Source organism: Pseudophryne corroboree, chromosome 9 (genome assembly GCF_028390025.1).
Source record: "Pseudophryne corroboree isolate aPseCor3 chromosome 9, aPseCor3.hap2, whole genome shotgun sequence".
NCBI lineage: Eukaryota > Metazoa > Chordata > Amphibia > Anura > Myobatrachidae > Pseudophryne > Pseudophryne corroboree.
Window position 1 is genome coordinate 49,845,210 of NC_086452.1, and position 27,023 is coordinate 49,872,232.

Genomic DNA, 27,023 nt, shown 5'->3' on the forward strand with positions numbered 1-27,023 from the left:
AACGACTAGGGGCAATATTACACAGGGGCATTACCATTAAGGGCATTACTGATGGGGTGCACAGCTAATGAGGGCATTGTAAAGGGGGCACTTCATAAGGGGCACTACTGTTGGGGGCATTGCATAAGGGGCACTACTACTGTGGGCATTGTATAAGGGGTGCTACTGCTGGGGGCATTACTGTATGGGCGACAAAGAAGCTGCGTTCCCGGTCCGCCCTCCGTCGCTCCACCCCTACCATCGCCGCCGCACTGGAAGCCGAGGTTCCAGAATCCCAGCTGCAGCGGATCTGGGACCAGGCCGGCTTTATTAACCCTGCCGCTGCATCGAGCTCCTGTGACCGCGGCGCTACTAGTTCAAATCTGTCGCTGATTGGCTGCCGGTCCGCAGCAGTTTTGAAATATTAGCGCCGTGGTCACAGGAGCTCGATGCGGCGGCAGGGATAATAAAGCCAGCCTGGTTCCAGATCCACTGCAGCCGCCCTCAGACTCTTCTGCCGCCCCGCCCTCGGACCTCTGCGCACCCACAGCCTCCTCCTCCGCACTATCTCCGAGGCCCACAGCCAGCCTCCTCCACGTCACGCCTACCACAGCCTACTCATCCACAGCACCGCAGACCACCGCCGCTGCTAAACAGGTAATCTAACCTGCTGCCTTTCTCTCTCCCTAGTCCCTACTGTATTCCCTTGCTGTCACTTTCCATGTCCCTGCTGTCACTTTCCATGTCCCTGCTGTCACTCTCCCTGTCACTCTGTCACTCTATAATGTGAATTTCGGCTCATACCGTGTGCTATAATGTGAATTTCGGCTCATACCGTGTGCTATAATGTGAATTTTGGCTCATACTGTGTGGTGTAATGTGAATTTCGGCTCATACCGTGTGCTATAATGTGAATTTCGGCTCATACTGTGTGGTGTAATGTGAATTTCGGCTCATACCGTGTGGTGTAATGTGAATTTGGCTCATACTGTGTGGTGTAATGTGAATTTGGCTCATACTGTGTGGTGTAATATGAATGTGGCTCATACTGTGTGGTATAAATGTGAATTTCGGCTCATACTGTGAGGTATAATGTGAAAGGGGTCCTACTATTGTGGTGCATAATGTGTATAAGGGGTATATGGTGTGGTAAACTACACTGAAGGGCACGCCCCCTTTGCGTGGCCACGCCCCCTTGTCAGGAGTGCGCGCGCCTTCGGCGCGCACATAATTGCCCCCTTCACTTTTCCATACCCCCACTTCAACATTTCCACTTGGGTACTACTACTGTGGGCATTATTACTATTGTGTGACCACGCCCCCTTTCTTTTTGAGGCCACACCCCCTTTATTACGTGGGCACCGTGGGGAGGGGGGTGAGTTCCACCACCTCTCTAGGACCACTTCAAGCACTGCCCACTTCCATTGCGGCCCTGGGAGGGGTTGGGGGGAAATGACTCCCACTGCGCATTATGGAGATGCAACAGACTATCACAGAAATACATACGATTTCCTGGAGGATGGCATCCCGAAGCAGAGAATCCCGACAAGGGTCAGGTAAGTATGCTTATCCCCCCTTCCTGCAGCCTAACCATAACCCCCCCAGCCTAACCCTAGCCCTCCCTGGTGGTGCCTAAACCTAACCCCCCCTTCCCGCAGCCTATCCATAACCCTCCCTTCCCCGCAGCCTAACCCTAACCCCCCCCCCTTCCTGCAGCCTAACCATAACCCCCCCAGCCTAAACCTAGCCCTTCCTGGTGGTGCCTAAACCTAACCCCCCCTTCCTGCAGCCTATCCATAACCCTCCCTTCCCCGCAGCCTAACCCTAACCCCCCCCCCCCCCCTTCCTGCAGCCTAACCATAACCCCCCCCCAGCCTAAACCTAGCCCTCCCTGGTGGTGCCTAAACCTAACCCCCCCTTCCTGCAGCCTATCCATAACCCTCCCTTCCCCACAGCCTAACCCTAACCCCCCCCTTCCTGCAGCCTAACCATAGCCCCCCCAGCCTAACCCTAGCCCTGCCTGGTGGTGCCTAAACCTAACCCCCCCTTCCTGCAGCCTAACCATAACTCTCCCTTCTCTGCAACCTAACCCTAAACCCCCCTTCCCTAGCAGCCTAAACCTAAACCTCCCCCCTTACCAATGATGACTCACGGTCGACTGGAATTCTGCCGTTTGGGATTCCGGCATTTGGGATCTCAACGCCGGCATGGATCAATTCATATTGGGATGCCGGCGTCGGCATTCTGAGCAGTGTTGGGTTTTCAGGCGTCAGTACTCTGACTGCTGGGATGCTAGACGCCGGTATCCTGAACGAATCCCCTGTCATGATTACATAGATACATTGTAGCGCTAACAGAAGCTTCAGAGTAAGGCTTTACTGGCTCCATTACTAATTCACCTGTAACTGGACTTTGTCCCTGAAACCACTGTGTCCTATTGACTGACAGCACTCTGGAGCTGTACAAGGAGTATCAGGAGGAAGCGTACAGCGTCTCTCTGCACCCTTCCGGCTTGTATGTTCTGGTGGGATTTTCCGACAAGCTGCGTCTGATGAACCTGCTGATCGATGACATCCGTCCAGTCAAAGAATTTACAGTCCGCGGCTGTCGAGAGGTGATCTATAAGCACTTAGAGTACAGACCAGCTGTTATTATATACCAATAATAATAATTTTATTTATATAGCTCTCTTTCTCCAATAGGACTCAGACACTTCCCACTAGTGTCACTGATGTAATTCCCAGAGAGTCCAGGCATAACACACATCTACAGTCTCCAGACACTTCTGTTATTCCCCATACTCGCTCATCACACCCCACCTCATGGCGACAACACAGACACTCCTGATAATCACCCAATAGCGACATCACAGCGTCATCCACAACCAGAAATGTATAACAGTAGAAGTGAACGAGGCACACAGGGATGCACAGGCCACATTCAGAGAGAGAAAACAGTCTATAGAGGATAAAAGGTGAGGACGTCCCACAAAGTATAATGAGGACGTCCCACAAAGTAGGGATGCACAGGCCTCATACAGAGAGAGAAAACAGTCTATAGAGGAGAAAAGGTGAGGACGTCCCACAATGTATAATGAGGACGTCCCACAACGTAGGGATGTACAGGAATCATACAGAGAGAAAAAACAGTCTATAGAGGAGAAAAGGTGAGGACGTCCCACAACGTAGGGATGTACAGGCCTAATACAGAGAGAAAAAAGTCTATAGAGGAGAAAAGGTGAGGACGTCCCACAAAGTATAATGAGGACGTCCCATAACGTAGGGATGTACAGGCCTCATACAGAGAGAAAAAACAGTCTATAGAGGAGAAAAGGTGAGGACGTCCCACAACGTATAATGAGGACTTCCCACAACATATAATGAGGACGTCCCACAACGTAGGGATGTACTGGCCGAATACAGAGAGAAAAAACAGTCTATAGAGGAGAAAAGGTGGGGACGTCCCACAATGTATAATGAAGACTTCCCACAACATATAATGAGGACGTCCCACAACGTAGGGATGTACAGGCCGAATACAGAGAGAAAAAACAGTCTATAGAGGAGAAAAGGTGAGGACGTCCCACAACGTATAATGAGGACGTCCCACAACGTATAATGAGGACGCCCCACAACGTAGGGATGCACAGGCCGCATACAGAGAGAAAAAACAGTCTATAGAGGAGAAAAGGTGAGGACGTCCCACAACGTATAATGAGGACGTCCCACAACGTATAATGAGGACGCCCCACAACGTAGGGATGCACAGGCCGCATACAGAGAGAAAAAACAGTCTATAGAGGAGAAAAGGTGAGGACGTCCCACAACGTATAATGAGGACGTCCCACAACGTAGGGATGTACAGGCCGCATACAGAGAGAAAAAACAGTCTATAGAGGAGAAAAGGTGAGGATGTCCCACAACGTATAATGAGGACGTCCCACAACGTAGGGATGTACAGGCCGCATACAGAGAGAAAAAACAGTCTATAGAAGAGAAAAGGTGAGGACGTCCCACAACGTATAATGAGGACGTCCCACAATGTAGGGATGTACAGGCCGCATACAGAGAGAAAAAACAGTCTATAGAGGAGAAAAGGTGAGGTCGTCCCACAACATATAGTAGTAAAGAGGAAAAGAAAAGGATATTCTATATAATAACAGAGTAATAGTCAAATGGGAGGGAAGAAATAGATGGAGTTTGGGTGTTTACACACTAGCACGATGTCGGAACGATTTGCTGTATTGGCACAACATATCGTCTACATCACGCAGTGTAAACCTGCTATTGGTCACTCCTGCGGGTCACAGGCGACATCTTCCGGCCACAGTGATTTAGTGCAGTATAATGAAGGATGGAACAAGATGTCACTCTGTCCTTAATTACATCAGACGTGTGTGTGGGTGATCGGGGATGGTCCGAGCCGAAAGGAATTGAGCCCGACCATCGGCCCGATTGCCCATTGGGCTCGTGTACCCACACATAACACGGACTTTCTCCATGCGTCTGAATAGCCACCTCCCAGTCACCGCCCAGGAGTGCCCAGTAATTTTCCAAGACATTTATGATACCTTGTGTCTCAATCACAAAAGCCCCTTTGTGCGCCATAGGGATTTTTGCGCACGCTCAGTAGCTAAACACGCTCAGCTCCGTGAATAACGTCATTCCATCCAGCTTTGAATCAGACCCATAGGGGTAAATTAACTAAGGTGCAGGTTTTTCGTGGAGATGTTGCCCATAGCAACCAATCAGATTCTAGCTAGTATCTTCTAGAAGGTGCTAAATAAATGATAATCTGCATGGTTGCTATGGGCAACATCAAATAAAACATCATATGAAAGAGGGCTGTGATTGGCCCTTCACAAGGATCAGGGATACCGGCTTCAAATCCCAATTGAGCTGCATTGACTTCAGCTGAAGTGTAGCTGCATTGTGGGCCTAACACCTCTGGGTCAACGTCTGGGGCGTTATAATATATTTCTCACCACACCCAAAGATGTATCTGCCAGAGCCAGTCAGCTGCCGGAGATTGTTCTATTAGCCGCTCAGTTTGCAATCTAATTATAATACTTCTATATCTGTATATATGTGTTGGTCACCTCCGCCATTAGTTAAAGTTTCTCAGGGAATATATTCCAGTGTCCCAAGCATTCTATATTACACAGTGGAAAGTGGTGTGTACAGAAAGGTGTCTGTCACTCCCAGGATGGGTTCTCTGCTGCTGCTGTTCTGTGCCGGGTATTAGCACCCCGTGTCTCACCCCCTCTCTCTTCTCATTGCAGTGTGTGTTTAGCCACGGAGGGCACCTCTTCGCTGCTGTAAATGGCAATGTCATCCACATTTATTCCTCTATAACCTTCGAAAATGTAACAAACCTTAAAGGCCACAATGGGAAGGTATGTAATAATTTCTCAAGTGATTCTATGTACAGAGATTGTGGCATCTCTACACATTTTGGGGGTCATTCCGAGATGATCGTAGCTGTGCTAAATTTAGCACAGCTACGATTATTTACACTGACATGCGGGGGGACTAGCCCTCCCCGCATGTCAGTCCCTTCCCCGCAGAAGTGCAAAGGCATCACACAGCGGCGATGCCTTTGCACTTCAAGAGTAGCTCCCGACCAACGCAGCTTTAGCGTGCTGGCCGGGAGCTACTCGTCGCTCCCCGGCCCGCAGCGGCTGCGTGTGAAGTCATGCAGCCGCTGCGGCCCGCCTCCGTTCGGTCCAGCCACACCCACGAAACGGCGGCAAACGCCACCGTTCCGCGCCCAGCGATCGCCGCTGCCTGTTAATCAGAGGCGATCGTAGCGGGCGTCGGGCATGCGCTGGCGCATGCGTAGTTCTGACCCGATCACACCGCTGCGGTAAACTGCAGCGTGCGATCGGGTCAGAATGACCCCCCTTGTGTGTCTAGTCCCTGTCATCCTAGCGGGTATGGGTCGTTGGATAGACACAACTTAGGTCGACAGTCATTAGGTCGACCATGGAAGGTCGACATGCATTAGGTCGACAGGGACAATAGGTTGACGTGGTCATTAGGATCGACATGTACTAGGTCGACAGGTCAAAAGGTCGACATGGGGTTTTTGACTGTTTTTGGCGTCGTTTTCTTCCTAAAGTGACGGGGAACCCCAATTGGTGCACCGTGTCCCCTCGCATGGCGCTTTGGCCAAGGTTACCGTTCCAATCGTAGTCCACGTGGATTGTTAAGTATGAAAAAATCCCAAACATTTAAAAAAATTAGAAAAACTCATGTCGACCTTTTGACCTGTCGACCTAGTACATGTTGACCTAATGACCATATTGACCTAATGCCTGTCGGCCTTCAGTGGTCAACCTAATGACTGTCAACCTAAGCTGTGTCGACCTAACGACCATATCCCGTCCTAGCACAGTTTAAGTTGTCTGGTCTGGAAATGATAGTGATGAAACATGTACTCGTTGTAAATAATGAAAATGAAATGTAAAGTTTCAATTCTTGGCAGAGTCTTGTGTCTGAGAAAACTGACGCTATTGTAAGTTAAAATAACGGTATTTATTAATATATATAGAGATCTTAAAAACTAACCAAAGGCAATTATACCGTAACGATGGGCAATTGCAGCAATTCTTGATATGTATGTCTCTTATGTTGGGGTACACAATTAAAACATTCATATACTGTATCCTACTTTTAATTTAAAGGTATACCATATAGTTATCAGGAGGAATATTTAATAGCTGCTATTGACTAGTCCGTCTGTTTACTATATGGTATAAATCCAATTTAAAAGTGGCAAACAGTTGAAGAACATTTTATGAGCAGGGCCGCTGAGACATCATCTGGGCCTGGGTGCTAGGGAAGGGGTGTGGTCAGGGATGGTCACATGGCCACACGTTGCTCTGCATACAGTATGATGAATCTGCAAGTCATCAAAGGGCAATTTGAAATCGGTCGACATTGGGGGGAGGGCTTTGCTCTATATCCCTACCTGATCCAGGTGCCCGCAGGCCTGCCACATAGACCACACTAATCTGTACCTACCCATTCCACACCTTTTGGTGCCCTTGTTTAAAAGACAGATATATTAACAATATGTTACAAGCTCCACGTGCTCTTCAATACCTGTGCCTAGAGATTTTCATTGATTGTAAGACATTTAGTATAGTTTACCTTATAGTTTAAGTACTGATAAGTGCTGTTATTCTAACTTACACTCAGTTATTCCATGGACATGAAATGCTCTGTCACTGAGGCTGCGAGCAGTAACCAGCCTGCAGATTAGCCCTATAGTACAGCAGTAACCGGCAATGCTCTGTCACTGAGGCCGCGGGCAGTAACCAGCCTGCAGATTAGTGCTATAGTACAGCAGTAACCGGCAATGCTCTGTCACTGAGGCCGCAAGCAGTAACCAGCCTGCAGATTAGTGCTATAGTACAGTAATAACCGGCAATGCTCTGTCACTGAGACCGCGGGCAGTAACCAGCCTGCAGATTAGCCCTATAGTACAGCAGTAACCGGCAATGCTCTGTCACTGAGGCCGCGGGCAGTAACCAGCCTGCAGATTAGTGCTATAGTACAGCAGTAACCGGCAATGCTCTGTCACTGAGGCCGCGGGCAGTAACCAGCCTGCAGATTAGTGCTATAGTACAGTAATAACCGGCAATGCTCTGTCACTGAGGCCGCGGGCAGTAACCAGCCTGCAGATTAGTGCTATAGTACAGTAATAACCGGCAATGCTCTGTCACTGAGGCTGCGAGCAGTAACCAGCCTGCAGATAAGCCGTATAGTACAGCAGTAACCGGCAATGCTCTGTCACTGAGACCGCGGGCAGTAACCAGCCTGCAGATTAGTCCTATAGTACAGTAATAACCGGCAATGCTCTGTCACTGAGGCCGCGGGCAGTAACCAGCCTGCAGATAAGCCCTATAGTACAGCAGTAACCGGCAATGCTCTGTCACTGAGGCCGCGGGCAGTAACCAGCCTGCAGATTAGTGCTATAGTACAGTAATAACCGGCAATGCTCTGTCACTGAGACCGCGGGCAGTAACCAGCCTGCAGATTAGTGCTATAGTACAGTAAGAACCGGCAATGCTCTGTCACTGAGGCCACGGGCAGTAACCAGCCTGCAGATTAGTGCTATAGTACAGTAATAACCGGCAATGCTCTGTCACTGAGGCCGCGGGCAGTAACCAGCCTGCAGATTAGCTCTATAGTACAGTAATAACCGGCAATGCTCTGTCACTGAGGCTGCGAGCAGTAACCAGCCTGCAGATTAGTGCTATAGTACAGTAATAACCGGCAATTCTCTGTCACTGAGGCCGCGGGCAGTAACCAGCCTGCAGATTAGTGCTATAGTACAGTACTAATAACCGGCAATTCTCTGTCACTGAGGCCGCGGGCAGTAACCAGCCTGCAGATTAGTGCTATAGTACAGTAATAACCGGCAATGCTCTGTCACTGAGGCCGCGGGCAGTAACCAGCCTGCAGATTAGCTCTATAGTACAGTAATAACCGGCAATGCTCTGTCACTGAGGCTGCGAGCAGTAACCAGCCTGCAGATTAGTCCTATAGTACAGTAATAACCGGCAATTCTCTGTCACTGAGGCTGCGAGCAGTACCCAGCCTGCAGATTAGTCCTATAGTACAGTAATAACCGGCAATGCTCTGTCACTGAGGCCGCGGGCAGTAACCAGCCTGCAGATTAGTCCTATAGTACAGTAATAACCGGCAATTCTCTGTCACTGAGGCTGCGAGCAGTAACCAGCCTGCAGATTAGTGCTATAGTACAGTACTAACCGGCAATGCTCTGTCACTGAGGCCGCGGGCAGTAACCAGCCTGCAGATTAGTGCTATAGTACAGTAATAACCGGCAATGCTCTGTCACTGAGGCCGCGGGCAGTACCCAGCCTGCAGATTAGTCCTATAGTACAGTAATAACCGGCAATGCTCTGTCACTGAGGCTGCGAGCAGTACCCAGCCTGCAGATTAGTGCTATAGTACAGCAGTAACCGGCAATGCTCTGTCACTGAGGCCGCGGGCAGTAACCAGCCTGCAGATTAGCCCTATAGTACAGCAGTAACCGGCAATGCTCTGTCACTGAGGCCGCGGGCAGTAACCAGCCTGCAGATTAGCCCTATAGTACAGCAGTAACCAGCAATGCTCTGTCACTGAGGCCGCGGGCAGTAACTAGCCTGCAGATTAGCCCTATAGTACAGCAGTAACCGGCAATGCTCTGTCACTGAGGCCGCGGGCAGTAACCAGCCTGCAGATTAGTGCTATAGTACAGTAATAACCGGCAATGCTGTGTCACTGAGACCGCGGGCAGTAACCAGCCTGCAGATTAGTGCTATAGTACAGTAATAACCGGCAATGCTCTGTCACTGAGGCCGCGGGCAGTAACCAGCCTGCAGATTAGCTCTATAGTACAGTAATAACCGGCAATGCTCTGTCACTGAGGCCGCGGGCAGTAACCAGCCTGCAGATTAGTGCTATAGTACAGTAATAACCGGCAATTCTCTGTCACTTAGGCCGCGGGCAGTAACCTGCCTGCAGATTAGTGCTATAGTACAGTAATAACCGGCAATGCTCTGTCACTGAGGCCGCGGGCAGTAACCAGCCTGCAGATTAGTGCTATAGTACAGTAATAACCGGCAATGCTCTGTCACTGAGGCCGTGGGCAGTAACCAGCCTGCAGATTAGTGCTATAGTACAGTAATAACCGGCAATGCTCTGTCACTGAGGCCGCGGGCAGTAACCAGCCTGCAGATTAGTGCTATAGTACAGTAATAACCGGCAATGCTCTGTCACTGAGGCCGTGGGCAGTAACCAGCCTGCAGATTAGTGCTATAGTACAGTAATAACCGGCAATGCTCTGTCACTGCGGCCGCGGGCAGTAACCAGCCTGCAGATTAGTGCTATAGTACAGTAATAACCGGCAATGCTCTGTCACTGAGGCCGTGGGCAGTAACCAGCCTGCAGATTAGTGCTATAGTACAGTAATAACCGGCAATTCTCTGTCACTGAGGCCGCGGGCAGTAACCAGCCTGCAGATTAGTGCTATAGTACAGTAATAACCGGCAATTCTCTGTCACTGAGGCCGTGGGCAGAGCAATATGGTTATGTGAAAACAACATGTACTTCATCTGCCATTAGCGGGAAGTAAATCCAGGTGAGGAGCATTCGTACCATGCCTGGGGACACACAATGTATAGTGTGTACCCAGCATTAGAGATGTGCTTTACCATTACTCCATTAAATAGCCCTCAGGAAGCCCACGGCCTCAGTGACAGAGCATTGCCGGTTATTACTGTACTATAGCACTAATCTGCTATCTGCTTCCTGAGGGCTATTTAATGGAGTAATGGTAAACTACAACTCTAATACTGGGTACACACTATACATTGTGTGTCCCCAGGCACGGTACGAATGCTCCTCACCTGGATTTACTTCCCGCTAATGGCAGAAGAAGCACATGTTGCTTTTACATAACCATATTTACTGATGTGTGGGCGTCTCCTGTAAATTATAATTCCTCGTCCACCACTGTATTACAGTACTCTGAATGATTCTTGCCTTATAAATGACAATACTGTACGTGGGATATTGTTTGGGACATGACACTGCTGTTTGTGGCTGCAGGTGCGCTCTGTGGTGTGGAGTGCCGATGACAGTAAGCTAGTGTCCTGCGGCCTGGAAGGAGCCGTGTATGAGTGGAACTCACTGAGCGGTAAGAGGGAGTCCGAGTGTGTACTCAGATCCTGCAGCTACAGCTCTGTGGCCCTGTCCCCCGACTCCAAAACCATATTCGCTGTTGGATCCGACCAGACGCTGAAGGAGATCAGTGATTCCCAGGTAACGTTCTCCTCAATGAATACCAGGTTCATCGTTACATATACCATCTGTTGTTTCTTTTATCTCAGTGCCTAATTCAGATCTGATCGCTCGCTAGTGGTTTTTTGCAGTCCTGCGTTCGTATAGTCGCTGCCCATAAGGGAGTGTATTTTCGCTTTGCAAGTGTGTGAACGCATGTGTAGCAGAGCTGTACAATCAGATTTTGTGCAGTCTCTGCACAGCCCAGGACTTACTCAGCCGCTGCGATCACATCAGCCTGTCCAGGACCGGAATTGATGTCAGACACCCTCCCACGCCTGCGTTTTTTCAGACACTCCCTAAAAACGGTCAGTTGCCACCCACAAACGCCCTCTTCCTGTCAATCTCCTTGTGACCGCCGGTGCGAATGGATTCTTCACACAAAGCCATCGCTGAGCGGTGATCCACTTTGTACCCGTACGATGCGCCTGCGCATTGCGGTGCATGCGCAGTTTAGACCTGATCGCAGGCTGTACGAAAACGCAGCCTAGCGATCAGGTCTGAATTAGGCCCTCAGTGATCAAACGTTATTAGTGTTCAGCTACTTGTGTAGTGAACAGGGAGGCGGCCATTTTGTGGTACTTAACCATTATGAATGCATGAGAATTTTGGTCGAGCCTACAAAATGTCTGCCTCCACAGGGCACTGAAGTAATATTAGTGATATTTTAAAATGATTTACAGGGACATTTTGCTGGTGAACACATCATGCACAGTCACGGTCAAGACAGGCAAAGGGACACTACAACTCACATCATGATGTGCTCCCTGACCTTTGTTATAGGGTTATATAATGTGTGTAACATAGGTCATTTATTACTTTATACAACCATGATAATCATAGTATATCATGAGAATTGCAATGTGCAGAAAAATATAGATTTGAATCAGGTATTAAGAGAGGAGGGGACCTGTGTTCAGCTTCCGTGCGGACCCACTTTTCTCTCTGCAGCACATACATGCGCTATACAGTAACATGGCGCGGCACCATGTTCCTGGTGATTTCTGTACGGTACATGCACAGATCTCGGTGAAAATGGCGGCTGTGAAAGATACTTATACTGTTACACCAACCATAACACAAGAAACAGGTCCAAAGGCCACTCATGTGTAGTATATACTTTTAATCTCAGCCAAATAGTAAAAAAAACCAAAATACAACACTTTAAAACCCTTACATGTGTTATGACCTGAGTACCTGGAACTCTGAAGTTCCTGGTACTGACGTGTAAAACTGCAGCTGGGAATGGAAAACAGCAGCAACGCCAACACTCCCAGCAGTCAATTGGCGCCTGTAGAGCTAGTTTTCTCTTTTAGCAGCCGCGTTTGAATGGCCAAATTAGGTCCGCCTAGACTCCGATGCCCCCAGGTCGTACGAGGTAACTAGTCACCAACCGAGACTGAGAGAGAATAAGAGGAAAAGCTCGCTACGGCTAACGAGACTACAAATGAGAGAATGTACTGAGAAAACAACAAACAATTTATGTGTGGTGCTGTCGCTAGAACCCAAACACAAAAACTACCCGCAGAATGCAACCCTGTCACGAATAAGCGAAAGAGCTGTGCGGATCCACCGCAGAAATAACACAAGCAAAAGAGAATAAAAATGCGGCCTCTGACGCAAGGTGTGGCAAGGTGTGTGCTGACTCACGGTGCCACAAGGGATGAATACAGGGACAACCAGGATACTGAAGAATTCCAAATTCAAGCTATTCCACTGGAAGCAGATCTGGATACTAGCAGGACACGATCCGAAACTGATGCAGGGAACTGGGAACACCAGGAATACAGGCAGGAACCAGGAACTACCAGAGGCTGGCTGGCTGGCTTGCAGGAAGCTATCACCAGCCGGGCTGCATCTTCCTGGCTCCCATAAAAAGGCCCAGAGGACCAATCACGGAAGACCCAGGCAGGTGGGAGTGCGACAGTGGCTGTATTTTCCTATTATAATGGAGGCATTACTATATATTGTTATTATACTGGAGGCATTACTATATATTTCTATTATACTGGAGGTATCACTATATATTTCTATTATACTGGAGGTATCACTATATATTTCTATTATACTGGAGGTATCACTATATATTTCTATTATACTGGAGACATTACTATATATTTTTAGCCTTGCCTCCAGATTCCCCCCCAAAAAGGGGCTGTCGTGTGGCCACGCCGCTAGTGTCATGTAGCCACTCCCACTAGCAGTATGTGACCATGCCCACTCACAACACATGACCACGCCCGTTTTTCAGCACTCAGTACCACTAAGAAAATATTTCTACTTGCACCATTGCTTGTAAATGATTGCTGGTTTAAAAAAAAAACGGGCAGACTCGCACAAAGGGCCTAATTCAGAGTTGGTCGCAGCAGCAAATTTTTTAGAAGTTGGGCAAAACCATGTTGCACTGCAGGGGGGGCAGATGTAACATGTGCAGAGAGAGTTAGATTTGGGTGGGGTGAGTTCAAACTGAAATCTAAATTGCAGTGTAAAAATAAAGCAGCCAGTATTTACCCGGCACAGAAACAAAATAACCCACCCAAATCTAACTCTCTCTGCAAATGTTATATCTGACCCCCCTGCAGTGCACATGGGTGGTCATTCCGAGTTGTTCGCTCGTTATTTTTTTTTCGCAACGGAGCGATTAGTCGCTAATGCGCATGCGCAATGTCCGCAGTGCGACTGCGCCAAGTAAATTTGCTATGCAGTTAGGTTTTTTACTCACGGCATTACAAGGTTTTTTCTTCGTTCTGGTGATCGTAATGTGATTGACAGGAAGTGGGTGTTTCTGGGCGGAAACTGTCCGTTTTATGGGAGTGTGTGAAAAAGCGCTACCGTTTCTGGGAAAAACGCGGGAGTGGCCGGAGAAACGGAGGAGTGTCTGGGCGAACGCTGGGTGTGTTTGTGACGTCAAACCAGGAACGAAACGGACTGAACTGATCGCAGTTGCCGAGTAAGTGTGGAGCTTCTGGGAAAAACGCGGGAGTGGCCGGAGAAACGGAGGAGTGTCTGGGCGAACGCTGGGTGTGTTTGTGACGTCAAACCAGGAACGAAACTGACTGAACTGATCGCAGATGCCGAGTAAGTCTGGAGCTACTCAGAAACTGCTAAGAAGTGTCTATTCGCTATTTTGCTAATCTTTCGTTCGCAATTTTGATAAGCTAAGATTCACTCCCAGTAGGCGGCGGCTTAGCGTGTGCAATGCTGCTAAAAGCAGCTTGCGAGCGAACAACTCGGAATGAGGGCCATGGTTTTGCCCAACTGCTAACAAATTTGCTGCTGCGATCAACTCTGAATTACCCCCAAAATTCCAGAAGCTCCGGAACTTGGAGGCTGTTACATTTAGCTGCAGGTGTTTATATCATGTTTATGCGGGAGAAACAGCGGATCAATCTTTACTGTGATTTTTGTGACTGTATTCTAACGGTTTGTGAGTTGTTTCATTTAATGTGTTAGGATTACTCAATATAGGATGAATTACTGGTTTACATTTGTATCTCTGTTAGATAATGCGGGAAGCTCCATCCTTCGATGTTACATACACAGCGGTAGCCATTTCTCACTCCGGGCGAATGGTTTTCACTGGTACATCTAACGGAACTGTGCGCTCCATGAAATACCCACTACCACTGAACAGGGAATATAATGAGTACCAGGCCCATGCGGGGGCAGTGACCAGGGTAAGAGCTGAGATCTTTACTACGTTTACTAAAAGCTTCACCACACGGTGTTCAAGGAATTTATTTATTTTTATTTATATACTGAAATTTAGAATTAAGCTAGGACAGTATCCGGTCTTTAGTGTCGACAACACTTAGGTCGACACTCATTAGGTTGACCACTATTGGTCGACATACATCAGGTCGACATAGCAAAGGTCGACACATGAAAAGGTCGACGTGCGTTTTTCACCCCCCCATTTTTTTGTACTTTTTCATACTTTACGATCCAAGTGGACTGTGATTGGGAAAAGTAACCTGTGCTGAGCGCAGCAGTAGTGGAGCGAGGTATCTTGCCCAAAGCATGGCGAGCGAAGCGAGCCATGAGAGGGGATACGGTGCACTAATTGGGGTTCCCGGTCTTTTTTATGAAGAAAACGACACCATTTAAAAAAAAAAACACCTAATGTCGATCCTTTCCATGTCAACCTTGTCCATGTCCACCTAATGACCGTGTCAACCTATTTCAGGTGACGACCTAGTCACTGTCGACCTATAGTGGTCAACCTAGTTACTGTCGACCCAACGATCCACACCCGCTAGGACATGCCCTTCCCAGCTGTAAATCTTTGCACATTTTACAACTGCCCCACCTGCAGTGCAACATGGTTTTGCCAAGGTGCAAAGTTACTTTTTTTTATAGCTTTGCTCCCAACCCTAGAATCAGCGCCTTAGTCTTCACCAGCTTACATCTCTGGGCTTTACCACCTTTAATTTCTAGCCTTTCGTCTCCTTTCATCCCTGGCCTTCACCTCCTTACACCTCTGGCCTTTACCACCTTACATCTATGGCCTCCACCTCCTTACATCCCCTAGCCTTCACGTCCTTGCATCTCTACTCTTTACTACCTTCACCAGCTTCACCATCTACAGTCTTCACTTCCTTACATCTCTAGCCTTCACCTCCTTGCATCTCTACTCTTCACCACCTTCACCATTTTCACCATCTCTAGCCTTCACCTCCTTACATCTCTAGACTTCACCTTCTTACATCTCTGGCCTCCACCTCCTTACATCCCTTAGCCTTCACCTCCTTACATCTCTACTCCTCACCACCTTCACCATCTCAAGCCTTCACCTCCTTACATCTCAAGCCTTCACCTCCTTACATCTCTAGCCTTCACCTCCTTACATCTCTAGCCTTCACCACCTTCACCATCTCTAGCCTTCACCTTCTTACATCTCTAGCCTTCATCTCCTTACATCTCTAGCCTTCACCTCCTTACATCCCCTAGCATTCACCTCCTTGCATCTCTACTCTTCACCACCTTAACCATCTCTAGCCTTCACCTCCTTACATCTCTAGCCTTCACCTCCTTACATCCGCTAGCCTTCACCTCCTTGCATCTCTACTCTTCACCACCTTAACCATCTGTAGCCTTCACCTCCTTACATCTCTAGCCTTCACCTCCTTATATCCAATAGCTTTCACCTCCTTGTATCTCTACTCTTCACCACCTTCACCATCTCTAGCCTTCACCTCCTTACATCTCTAGCCTTCATCTCCTTACATCTCTAGCCTTCACTTCCTTACATTTCTAGCCTTCACCTCCTTACATCCCCTAGCCTTCACCTCCTTGCATCTCTACTCTTCACCACCTTCACCATCTCTAGCCTTCACCTTCTTACATCTCTAGCATTCACCTCCTTACATCTCTGGCCTTTACCACCTTACATCTATGGCCTCCACCTCCTTACATCCCCTAGCCTTCACCTCCTTGCATCTCTACTCTTTACTACCTTCACCAGCTTCACCATCTCTAGCCTTCACTTCCTTACATCTCTAGCCTTCACCTCCTTGCATCTCTACTCTTCACCATCTTCACCATCTCTAGCCTTCACCTCCTTACATCTCTAGACTTCACCTCCTTACATCTCTGGCCTCCACCTCCTTACATCCCTTAGCCTTCACCTCCTTGCATCTCTACTCTTCGCCACCTTCACCATCTGTAGCCTTCACCTCCTTACATCTCTAGCCTTCACCTCCTTACATCCCCTAGCTTTCACCTCCTTGTATCTTTACTCTTCACCACCTTCACCATCTCTAGCCTTCCCCTCCGTACATCTCTAGCCTTCACCTCCTTACATCTCTAGCCTTCACCACCTTCACCATCTCTAGCCTTCACCTTCTTACATCTCTAGCCTTCACCTTCTTACATCTCTAGCCTTCACCTCCTTACATCCCCTAGCCTTCACCTCCTTACATCTCTACTCTTCACCACCTTCACCATCTCTAGCCTTCACCTGCTTACATCTCTAGCCTTCACCGCCTTATATATGTAGCCTTCAGCTCCACACAGCTCTAGGCCTCAGTCATATGTTTAACCTTCCAAAGTCACTCAACTCCCTCCTTACAGCTGATGGTGACATTTGATGACCAGTATCTACTGTCAATTTCGGAAGACGGGTGTCTAATGCTGTGGAAAATTTCTGACAAGGAGGGCCGAGGACTGAAGCGTGATAAAGAAGTGGGATATGCTGAGGAGGTCTTGATCACCAGTTCTGACCTGGAGGAAAAGGTGAGGAAAACCTTGAGAGAACACAACACTTCCATCTCTTCAATCAGATTTCCTAAACTCTATACATATGGCTCCATGTATTGCCACCAACAAAATCATGTCTAAAAATGATGTATTCTATGTTCAGTACTTATAATGTAAGTAAAATAAATAAATTGATTACAGCTAAGCAGTATATATCATTGTTCCCATTGTCTGGTGTGGTTGAAAATAGAACCAGGTGATGTTGGAGCTAAAGACACGTGTGGAGGAACTGAAAATGGAAAATGAGTATCAGCTGCGACTGAAGGACATGAATTACAATGAGAAGTTGAAGGAGCTGACAGAGAAATTCATCCAGGAGATGGAGGTGCTTAAAACCACAAACCAGGTAGGAGATTTCTATATGATTATATAACATATACGTCCATCACTGGATGGAAGTAGAGGATAATACACACTTGTCATGTTTATTTTTCAGATACTGAAGGCTGAAGCAGAAAAACAGGAACAGAGGTATCAGGAAGAAATATCTGAGCTGATAGAAAAACAATCCAGAGAAATGCAGGACCTGGGTACAGTATACAGCTCAGATATATTATTATTATTATTATTATTATCCTTTATTTATATGGCGCCACAAGGGTTCCGCAGCGCCCAATTACAGAGTACATATGCACATAATCAAAACAGGAAAACAGTGACTTACAGTTGAAGACAATATAGGAGAAGTACAGGGCAACTAAGCATAACTACACCAGTAAATGACAGAGATAAGTTCCAGGTGGCCAAAAAACTGCGTGATTTGGGAAGTTGAGAATTATTAAAGTAAGAAAAGGATAAGCACATGAGGGAAGAGGGCCCTACTCGTGAGAGCTTACATTCTAAGGGAAGGGGTGGACAGACAGGGGTGACACAGATGGGGTACATAGAGAGCGTGGAACAGAGGGTTAGGATAGATTTGGCTGGGTTTGGTAAAGAAATGGGTCTTAAGAGCCCGTTTGAAGTTTTGTAGAGAGGTGGAGAGTCTGAGGGGGAGAGGTAGGGAATTCCAGAGGAAGGGAGCAGCACGTGAAAAATCTTGGAGATAGGAGTGGGAGGAAATAATCAGAAGACAGGAGAGTCGGCGTGCATTAGCAGAGCGAAGAGGACGGGTGGGAGAGTAAAGGGAGATAAGGTCAGAGATGTAAATGGGAGAGGAGTGGGTGAGGGCTTTGTAAGTGAGTGTGAGAAGTTTGAATTGGATTCTGAAAGGGAAGGGGAGCCAGTGAAGGGCTCGTAGGAGAGGGGAGGTGGACGTAGTGCGTTTGGTGAGGGAGATAAGCCGGGCAGCAGCATTGAGGATAGATTGGAGTGGAGAGAGGTAATTGTCAGGGAGGCCAGTCAGGAGGAGATTACAGTAGTCCAGTCTGGAAATAATCAGTGAGTGAATAATGATCTTAGTAGCATCCTGGGTGAGAAAGGGTCTGATCCTGGAAATGTTTTTGAGTTGAAAACGGCAGGTTTGTGAGAGGTGCTGAATGTGTGGTTTGAAGGAGAGGGGGGAATCAAGGATTACACCAAGACAGCGTACCTGTATATCTAGATAATTATCTTAGAAGTATATTGGCCTGGTGTCTAATTAGGACTACTGTCTATTCTTATTACTTGAATGTTAATTGACATATTTAGAGATGGCCAATAACCAGAAGCTGCTGCTTGAGTATGAGAAGTACCAGGAGCTTCAGGTGAAATCGCAGCGGATGCAGGAGGATGACGAGAGACAGCTGCATGAACTGGAGGAGAGCAAGACCCAGGCCTTGGAGGAGCTGACCGAATACTACGAGGCCAGACTCCATGAGAAAGTGTCCCAGCTGCAGCATGTAAGAGCTACACAGGCGGACATTACCCCCTGGTTACAGAGGCTTAGTCGCATCATTACTTTGGTCTGTGATATAGTGCCCCAGCATCCAAAGCCTATTTCTCAGTTATTTCAGTCCATCAACAGCCAATGGGTGTGGTTGAGCTTCGTCTAGGTGGATCAGGGGTGTGGTTGTAGCAAGTTAGGGACTTAACCTTATTTCCCCCCGACTTTTAAAGTGTAAATGTTGGGAAGTATGAGAGACACCAACATATTGCTTGGAACAATGGGGGTGATTCAGAGCTGATCGTAGATATGTTACAAATAGCACATCAATGATCACAGTCTCTGACATGCGGGGGGACGCCCAGTACAGGGCTAGTCCGCCTAGTATGCCAAACCCTCCCCCCCCCCCCCCCCCTCAGAGGTGTGAAAGTATCGCACGGCGGCGATGCTTTCGCACGTGGCGAGTAGCTCCCTGCCTGTGCAGCCTAGCTAGCCACCATGTTTGGGTCACAGCGGCCCGACCCAGCAGCAGTCCGGACATGCCTGCGTTGTCCAAACCGCGCTCCCCCCCCAATGCTGTCAGAACGCCACCAGCACGCCCCCTCCCGCCCAGTGAGATGCTTCCGCACAAGACTTAGGGCTTCAGCTTTCGATCGCTGCCATTGCAGCGACCAGGTCTGAATTAGGCCCAATATCTACCAAGTAAATGAAAATTATATCTAGTACTTAAATCGTGTTAGTCCATTCTAGAGGTATTCTGGGCCTGGGGGCTACATTCTGCATTTCAGTGCTAAGACCCTCACAACCAATTCCAGAAAATCTGCACAGACTGTATGCTGTAGTTAATGGAACAGTATCCGGCTTGTGGGTACAGGTTATGTTATTGTACCCTACAGTAGTTCCACCTTCCCTTTGTCTATATTAGGTTAGTAATAGAAAAAGTAAATGACGCAGGTGATAAATCATTTTCTCGGTGACCTGTAGTAGGGAACATAACTATATTCCTTGTAGTTTTTGAAATATGTTGCTTACAATGGGCGAAATGTCTCAAGCCTCCAAAGAGTGGAGAAGGGGAGTATTTTACCCATAGCAACCTGCATATGCTCTGATGCCGCTGCCGCAATCTCTCACCAGGTCCTCATCTATCTTGTCATGTCTGTCATAGACCCAGGAAGAAGCTCTTCAGCAGTTAAGGGAGTTCGAAGAGACAAAAAAGCAGATAGAAGAGGACGGAGACCGAGAAATCCAGGACATAAAGATAAAATATGAGCGGCGCCTGAGGGAGGAGAGAGAGACCTCGCTGCGTCTGAAGGGAGAGAGCGGAATCATGAGGAAAAAGGTAAACCCCATCTACAGGATAGGACAAGTAGAGCTCTCCAGCCAGGGCCGGCAACAGAAATCATATATATATATATTAAATAGTGATGTGCACCTGAAATTTTTCGGGTTTTGGTTTTGGGTTCAGTTCCGTGGCCGTGTTTTGGGTTCGAACGCGTTTTGGCAAAACCTCACCGAATTTTTTTTGTCGGATTCGGGTGTGTTTTGGATTCGGGTGTTTTTTTCAAAAAACCCTAAAAAACAGCTTAAATTATAGAATTTGGGGGTCATTTTGATCCCATAGTATTATTAACCTCAATAACCATAATTTCCACTCATTTTCAGTCTATTCTGAACACCTCACACCTCACAATATTATTTTTAGTCCAAAAATTTGCACCGAGGTCGCTGGATGGCTAAGCGACACAAGTGGCCGACACAAACACCTGGCCCATCTAGGAGTGGCACTGCAGTGTCACGCAGGATGGCCCTTCCAAAAAATACTCCCCAAACAGCACATGACGCAAAGAAAAAAAGAGGCGCAATGAGGTAGCTGTGTGACGACTAAGCTAAGCGACCCTAGTGGCCGACACAAACACCTGGCCCATCTAGGAGTGGCACTGCAGTGTCAGACAGGATGGCACTTAAAAAAATAGTCCCCAAACAGCACATGATGCAAAGAAAAAAAGAGCTGCACCAAAGTCGTTGTGTGACTAAGCTAAGCGACCCAAGTGGCCGACACAAACACCTGGCCCATCTAGGAGTGTCACTGCAGTGTCACGCAGGATGGCCCTTCCAAAAAATACTCCCCAAACAGCACATGACGCAAAGAAAAAAGCAGGCGCAATGAGGTAGCTGTGTGACGACTAAGCTAAGCGACCCAAGTGGCCGACACAAACACCTGGCCCATCTAGGAGTGGCACTGCAGTGTCACGCAGGATGGTCCTTCCAAAAAATACTCCCCAAACAGCACATGACGCAAAGAAAAAAAGAGGCGCAATGAGGTAGCTGTGTGACGACTAAGCTAAGCGACCCTAGTGGCCGACACAAACACCTGGCCCATCTAGGAGTGGCACTGCAGTGTCACGCAGGATGGCCCTTCCAAAAAATACTCCCCAAACAGCACATGACGCAAAGAAAAAAAGAGGCGCAATGAGGTAGCTGTGTGACGACTAAGCTAAGCGACCCTAGTGGCCGACACAAACACCTGGCCCATCTAAGAGTGGCACTGCAGTGTCAGACAGGATGGCACTTAAAAAAATAGTCCCCAAACAGCACATGATGCAAAGAAAAAAAGAGCTGCACCAAAGTCGTTGTGTGACTAAGCTAAGCGACCCAAGTGGCCGACACAAACACCTGGCCCATCTAGGAGTGGCACTGCAGTGTCACGCAGGATGGCCCTTCCAAAAAATACTCCCCAAACAGCACATGACGCAAAGAAAAAAGAGGCGCAATGAGGTAGCTGTGTGACGACTAAGCTAAGCGACTCTAGTGGCCGACACAAACACCTGGCCCATCTAGGAGTGGCACTGCAGTGTCAGACAGGATGGCACCTAAAAAAAATAGTCCCCAAACAGCACATGATGCAAAGAAAAAAAGAGCTGCACCAAAGTCGTTGTGTGACTAAGCTAAGCGACCCTAGTGGCCGACACAAACACCTGGCCCATCTAGGAGTGGCACTGCAGTGTCACGCAGGATGGCCCTTCCAAAAAATACTCCCCAAACAGCACATGACGCAAAGAAAAAAAGAGGCGCAATGAGGTAGCTGTGTGACGACTAAGCTAAGCGACCCTAGTGGCTGACACAAACACCTGGCCCATCTAGGAGTGGCACTGCAGTGTCAGACAGGATGGCACTTAAAAAAATACTCCCCAAACAGCACATGACGCAAAGAAAAATGAAAGAAAAAAGAGGTGCAAGATGGAATTGTCCTTGGGCCCTCCCACCCACCCTTATGTTGTAAAAACAGGACATGCACACTTTAACGAACCCATCATTTCAGCGACAGGGTCTGCCACACGACTGTGACTGAAATGACTGGTTGGTTTGGGCCCCCACCAAAAAAGAAGCAATCAATCTCTCCTTGCACAAACTGGCTCTACAGAGGCAAGATGTCCACCTCATCATCATCGTCCGATTCATCACCCCTTTCACTGTGTACATCCCCCTCCTCACAGATTATTAATTCGTACCCACTGGAATCCACCATCTTAGGTCCCCGTGTACTTTCTGGAGGCAATTGCTGCTGGTGAATGTCTCCAAGGAAGAATTGATTATAATTCATTTTAATGAACATCATCTTCTCCACATTTTCTGGAAGTAACCTCGTACGCCGATTGCTGACAAGGTGAGCGGCGGCACTAAACACTCTTTCGGAGTACACACTGGAGGGAGGGCAACTTAGGTAGAATAAAGCCAGTTTGTGCAAGGGCCTCCAAATTGCCTCTTTTTCCTGCCAGTATACGTACGGACTGCCTACTTGGATGCGGTCACTCGTATAATCCTCCACCATTCTTTCAATGGTGAGAGAATCATATGCAGTGACAGTAGACGACATGTCAGTAATCGTTGGCAGGTCCTTCAGTCCGGACCAGATGTCAGCATCAGCAGTCGCTCCAGACTGCCCTGCTTCACCGCCAGCGGGTGGGCTCAGAATTCGTAGCCTTTTCCTCGCACCCCCAGTTGCGGGAGAATGTGAAGGAGGAGATGTTGACGGGTCGCGTTCCGCTTGACTTGACTATTTTGTCACCAGCAGTTCTTTGAACCCCAGCAGACTTGTGTCTGCCGGAAAGAGAGATCCAACGTAGGTTTTAAATCTAGGATCGAGCACGGTGGCCAAAATGTAGTGCTCTGATTTCAACAGATTGACCACCCGTGAATCCTGGTTAAGCGAATGAAGGGCTCCATCCACAAGTCCCACATGCCTAGCGGAATCGCTCTGTTTTAGCTCCTCCTTCAATGCCTCCAGCTTCTTCTGCAAAAGCCTGATGAGGGGAATGACCTGACTCAGGCTGGCAGTGTCTGAACTGACTTCACGTGTGGCAAGTTCAAAAGGTTGCAGAACATTGCGCAACGTTGAAATCATTCTCCACTGCGCTTGAGACAGGTGCATTCCACCTCCTTTGCCTATATCGTGGCCAGATGTATAGGCTTGAATGGCCTTTTGCTGCTCCTCCATCCTCTGAAGCATATAGAGGGTTGAATTCCACCTCGTTACCACCTCTTGCTTCAGATGATGGCAGGGCAGGTTCAGGTGTTTTTGGTGGTGCTCCAGTCTTCTGTACGCGGTGCCTGTACGCCGAAAGTGGCCCGCAATTCTTCTGGCCACCAACAGCATCTCTTGCACGCCCCTGTCGTTTTTTAAATAATTCTGCACCACCAAATTCAAGGTATGTGCAAAACATGGGACGTGCTGGAATTTGCCCAGATGTAATGCACGCACAATATTGCTGGCGTTGTCCGATGCCACAAATCCCCAGGAGAGTCCAATTGGGGTAAGCCATTCTGCGATGATCTTCCTCAGTTGCCGTAAGAGGTTTTCAGCTGTGTGCGTATTCTGGAAAGCGGTGATACAAAGCGTAGCCTGCCTAGGAACGAGTTGGCGTTTGCGAGATGCTGCTACTGGTGCCGCCGCTGCTGTTCTTGCAGCGGGAGGCAATACATCTACGCAGTGGGCTGTCACAGTCATGTAGTCCTGAGTCTGCCCTGCTCCACTTGTCCACATGTCCGTGGTTAAGTGGACATTGGGTACAACTGCATTTTTTAGGACACTGGTGAGTCTTTTTCTGACGTCCGTGTACATTCTCGGTATCGCCTGCCTAGAGAAGTGGAACCTAGATGGTATTTGGTAACGGGGGCACACTACCTCAAGCAATTGTCTAGTTCCCTGTGAACTAACGGCGGAAACTGGACGCACGTCTAATACTAACATAGTTGTCAAGACCTCAGTTATCCGCTTTGCAACAGGATGACTGCTGTGATATTTCATCTTCCTCGCAAAGGACTGTTGGACAGTCAATTGCTTACTGGAAGTAGTACAAGTGGTCTTCCGACTTCCCCTCTGGGATGACGATCGACTCCCAGCAGCAACAACAGCAGCGCCAGCAGCAGTAGGCGTTACACTCAAGGATGCATCGGAGGAATCCCAGGCAGGAGAGGACTCGTCAGACTTGCCAGTGACATGGCCTGCAGGACTATTGGCTTTCCTGGGTAAGGAGGAAATTGACACTGAGGGAGTTGGTGGTGTGGTTTGCGCGAGCTTGGTTACAAGAGGAAGGGATTAAGTGGTCAGTGGACTGCTTCCGCTGTCGCCCAAAGTTTTTGAACTTGTCACTGACTTATTATGAATGCGCTGCAGGTGACGTATAAGGGAGGATGTTCCGAGGTGGTTAACGTCCTTACCCCTACTTATTACAGCTTGACAAAGGCAACACACGGCTTGACACCAGTTGTCCGCATTTCTGTTGAAATAATTCCACACTGAAGAGCTGATTTTTTTTGTATTTTGACCAGGCATGTCAATGGCCATATTCCTCCCACGGACAACAGGTGTCTCCCCGGGTGCCTGACTTAAACAAACCACCTCACCATCAGAATCCTCCTTGTCAATTTCCTCCCCAGCGCCAGCAACACCCATATCCTCATCCTGGTGTACTTCAACAGTGACATCTTCAATTTGACTATCAGGAACTGGACTGCGGGTGCTCCTTCCAGCACTTGCAGGGGGCGTGCAAATGGTGGAAGGCGCAAGCTCTTCCCGTCCAGTGTTGGGAAGGTCAGGCATCGCAACCGACACAATTGGACTCTCCTTTGGGATTTGGGATTTCGAAGAACGCACAGTTCTTTGCTGTGCATTTGCCGCAAGTCTTTTCTTTTTTCTAGCGAGAGGATGAGTGCTTCCATCCTCATGTGAAGCTGAACCACTAGCCATGAACATAGGCCAGGGCCTTAGCCGTTCCTTGCCACTCCGTGTCGTAAATGGCATATTGGCAAGTTTCCGCTTCTCCTCAGACGCTTTTAATTTAGATTTTTGGGTAATTTTTTTACTGATCTTTTGTGTTTTGGATTTTACATGCTCTGTACTATGACATTGGGCATCGGCCTTGGCAGACGACGTTGATGGCATTTCATCGTCTCGGCCATGACTAGTGGCAGCAGCTTCAGCACGAGGTGGAAGTGGATCTTGATCTTTCCCTATTTTTTTAACCTCCACATTTTTGTTCTCCATATTTTAATGCGCACAACTAAAATCCACCACAGGTATACAATGTAGATGGATGGATAGTACAGGTTGAGTATCCCTTATCCAAAATGCTTGGGACCAGACGTATTTTGGATATCGGATTTTTCCGTATTTTGGAATAATTGCATACCATAATGAGATATCATGGTGATGGGACCTAAATCTAAGCACAGAATGCATTTATGTTACATATACACCTTATACACACAGCCTGAAGGTAATTTTAGCCAATATTTTTTATAACTTTGTACATTAAACAAAGTGTGTCTACATTCACACAATTCATTTATGTTTCATATACACCTTATACACACAGCCTAAAGGTCATTTAATACAATATTTTTAATAACTTTGTGTATTAAACAAAGTTTGTGTACATTGAGTCATCAAAAACAAAGGTTTCACTATCTCACTCTCATTCAAAAAAGTCCGTATTTCGGAATATTCCGTATTTTGGAATATTTGGATATGGGATACTCAACCTGTATAGTATTATATTACTTATGGAGGACGAGTGCACTGACGACACAGAGGTAGGTACAGCCGTGGCCTACCGTACTGCTTATATATATAATATACTGTATATAACGGACCTGGTGGACACTGTCAGCAGACTGCTAAACTAGTATGAAGAAAAAAAAACCCACCACAGGTAGGTAGGTATACAATACAATGTAGATGGATGGATAGTAAGTATAGTATTATATTACTTATGGACGACGAGTGCACTGACGACACATAGGTAGGTACAGCCGTGGCCTACCGTACTGCTTATATATATAATATACTGTATATAACGGACCTGGTGGACACTGTCAGCAGACTGCTAAACTAGTATGAAGAAAAAAAAAACCACCACAGGTAGGTAGGTTTACAATACAATGTAGATGGATGGATAGTAAGTATAGTATTATATTACTTATGGACGACGAGTGCACTGACGACACAGAGGTAGGTACAGCCGTGGCCTACCGTACTGCTTATATATATAATATACTGTATATAACGGACCTGGTGGACACTGTCAGCAGACTGCTAAACTAGTATGAAGAAAAAAAAAAACCCACCACAGGTAGGTATACAATACAATGTAGATGGATGGATAGTAAGTATAGTATTATATTACTTATGGACGACGAGTGCACTGACGACACAGAGGTAGGTACAGCCGTGGCCTACCGTACTGCTTATATATATAATATACTGTATATAACGGACCTGGTGGACACTGTCAGCAGACTGCTAAACTAGTATGAAGGAAAAAAAACCACCACAGGTAGGTAGGTATACAGTACAATGTAGATGGATGGATAGTAAGTATAGTATTATATTACTTATGGACGACGAGTGCACTGACGACACAGAGGTAGGTACAGCCGCGGCCTACCATACTGCTTATATATATAATATACTGTATATAACGGACCTGGTGGACACTGTCAGCAGACTGCTAAACTAGTATGAAGAAGAAGAAAAAACACCGCAGGTAGGTATACAATACAATGTAGATGGATGGATAGTAAGTATAGTATTATATTACTTATGGACGACGAGTGCACTGACGACACAGAGG

General features: G+C 47.6%; 1 protein-coding gene across 3 annotated transcripts in view; it reads left to right on the forward strand.

Annotated features, from left to right (window-relative positions):
- Positions 1-27,023, forward strand: part of CFAP57 (cilia and flagella associated protein 57) — a 77,762-nt gene that overhangs the window by 34,712 nt on the left and 16,027 nt on the right. For all 3 annotated transcript variants that reach the window (XM_063939307.1, XM_063939306.1, XM_063939305.1), the window contains exons 8-16: positions 2,428-2,593; positions 5,261-5,374; positions 10,602-10,814; positions 14,336-14,509; positions 16,905-17,066; positions 17,281-17,436; positions 17,527-17,620; positions 18,717-18,907; positions 20,057-20,230. In XM_063939307.1, coding sequence (XP_063795377.1) covers positions 2,428-2,593; positions 5,261-5,374; positions 10,602-10,814; positions 14,336-14,509; positions 16,905-17,066; positions 17,281-17,436; positions 17,527-17,620; positions 18,717-18,907; positions 20,057-20,230 — 1,444 coding nt within the window. The remainder of the gene's footprint in view (positions 1-2,427; positions 2,594-5,260; positions 5,375-10,601; positions 10,815-14,335; positions 14,510-16,904; positions 17,067-17,280; positions 17,437-17,526; positions 17,621-18,716; positions 18,908-20,056; positions 20,231-27,023) is intronic.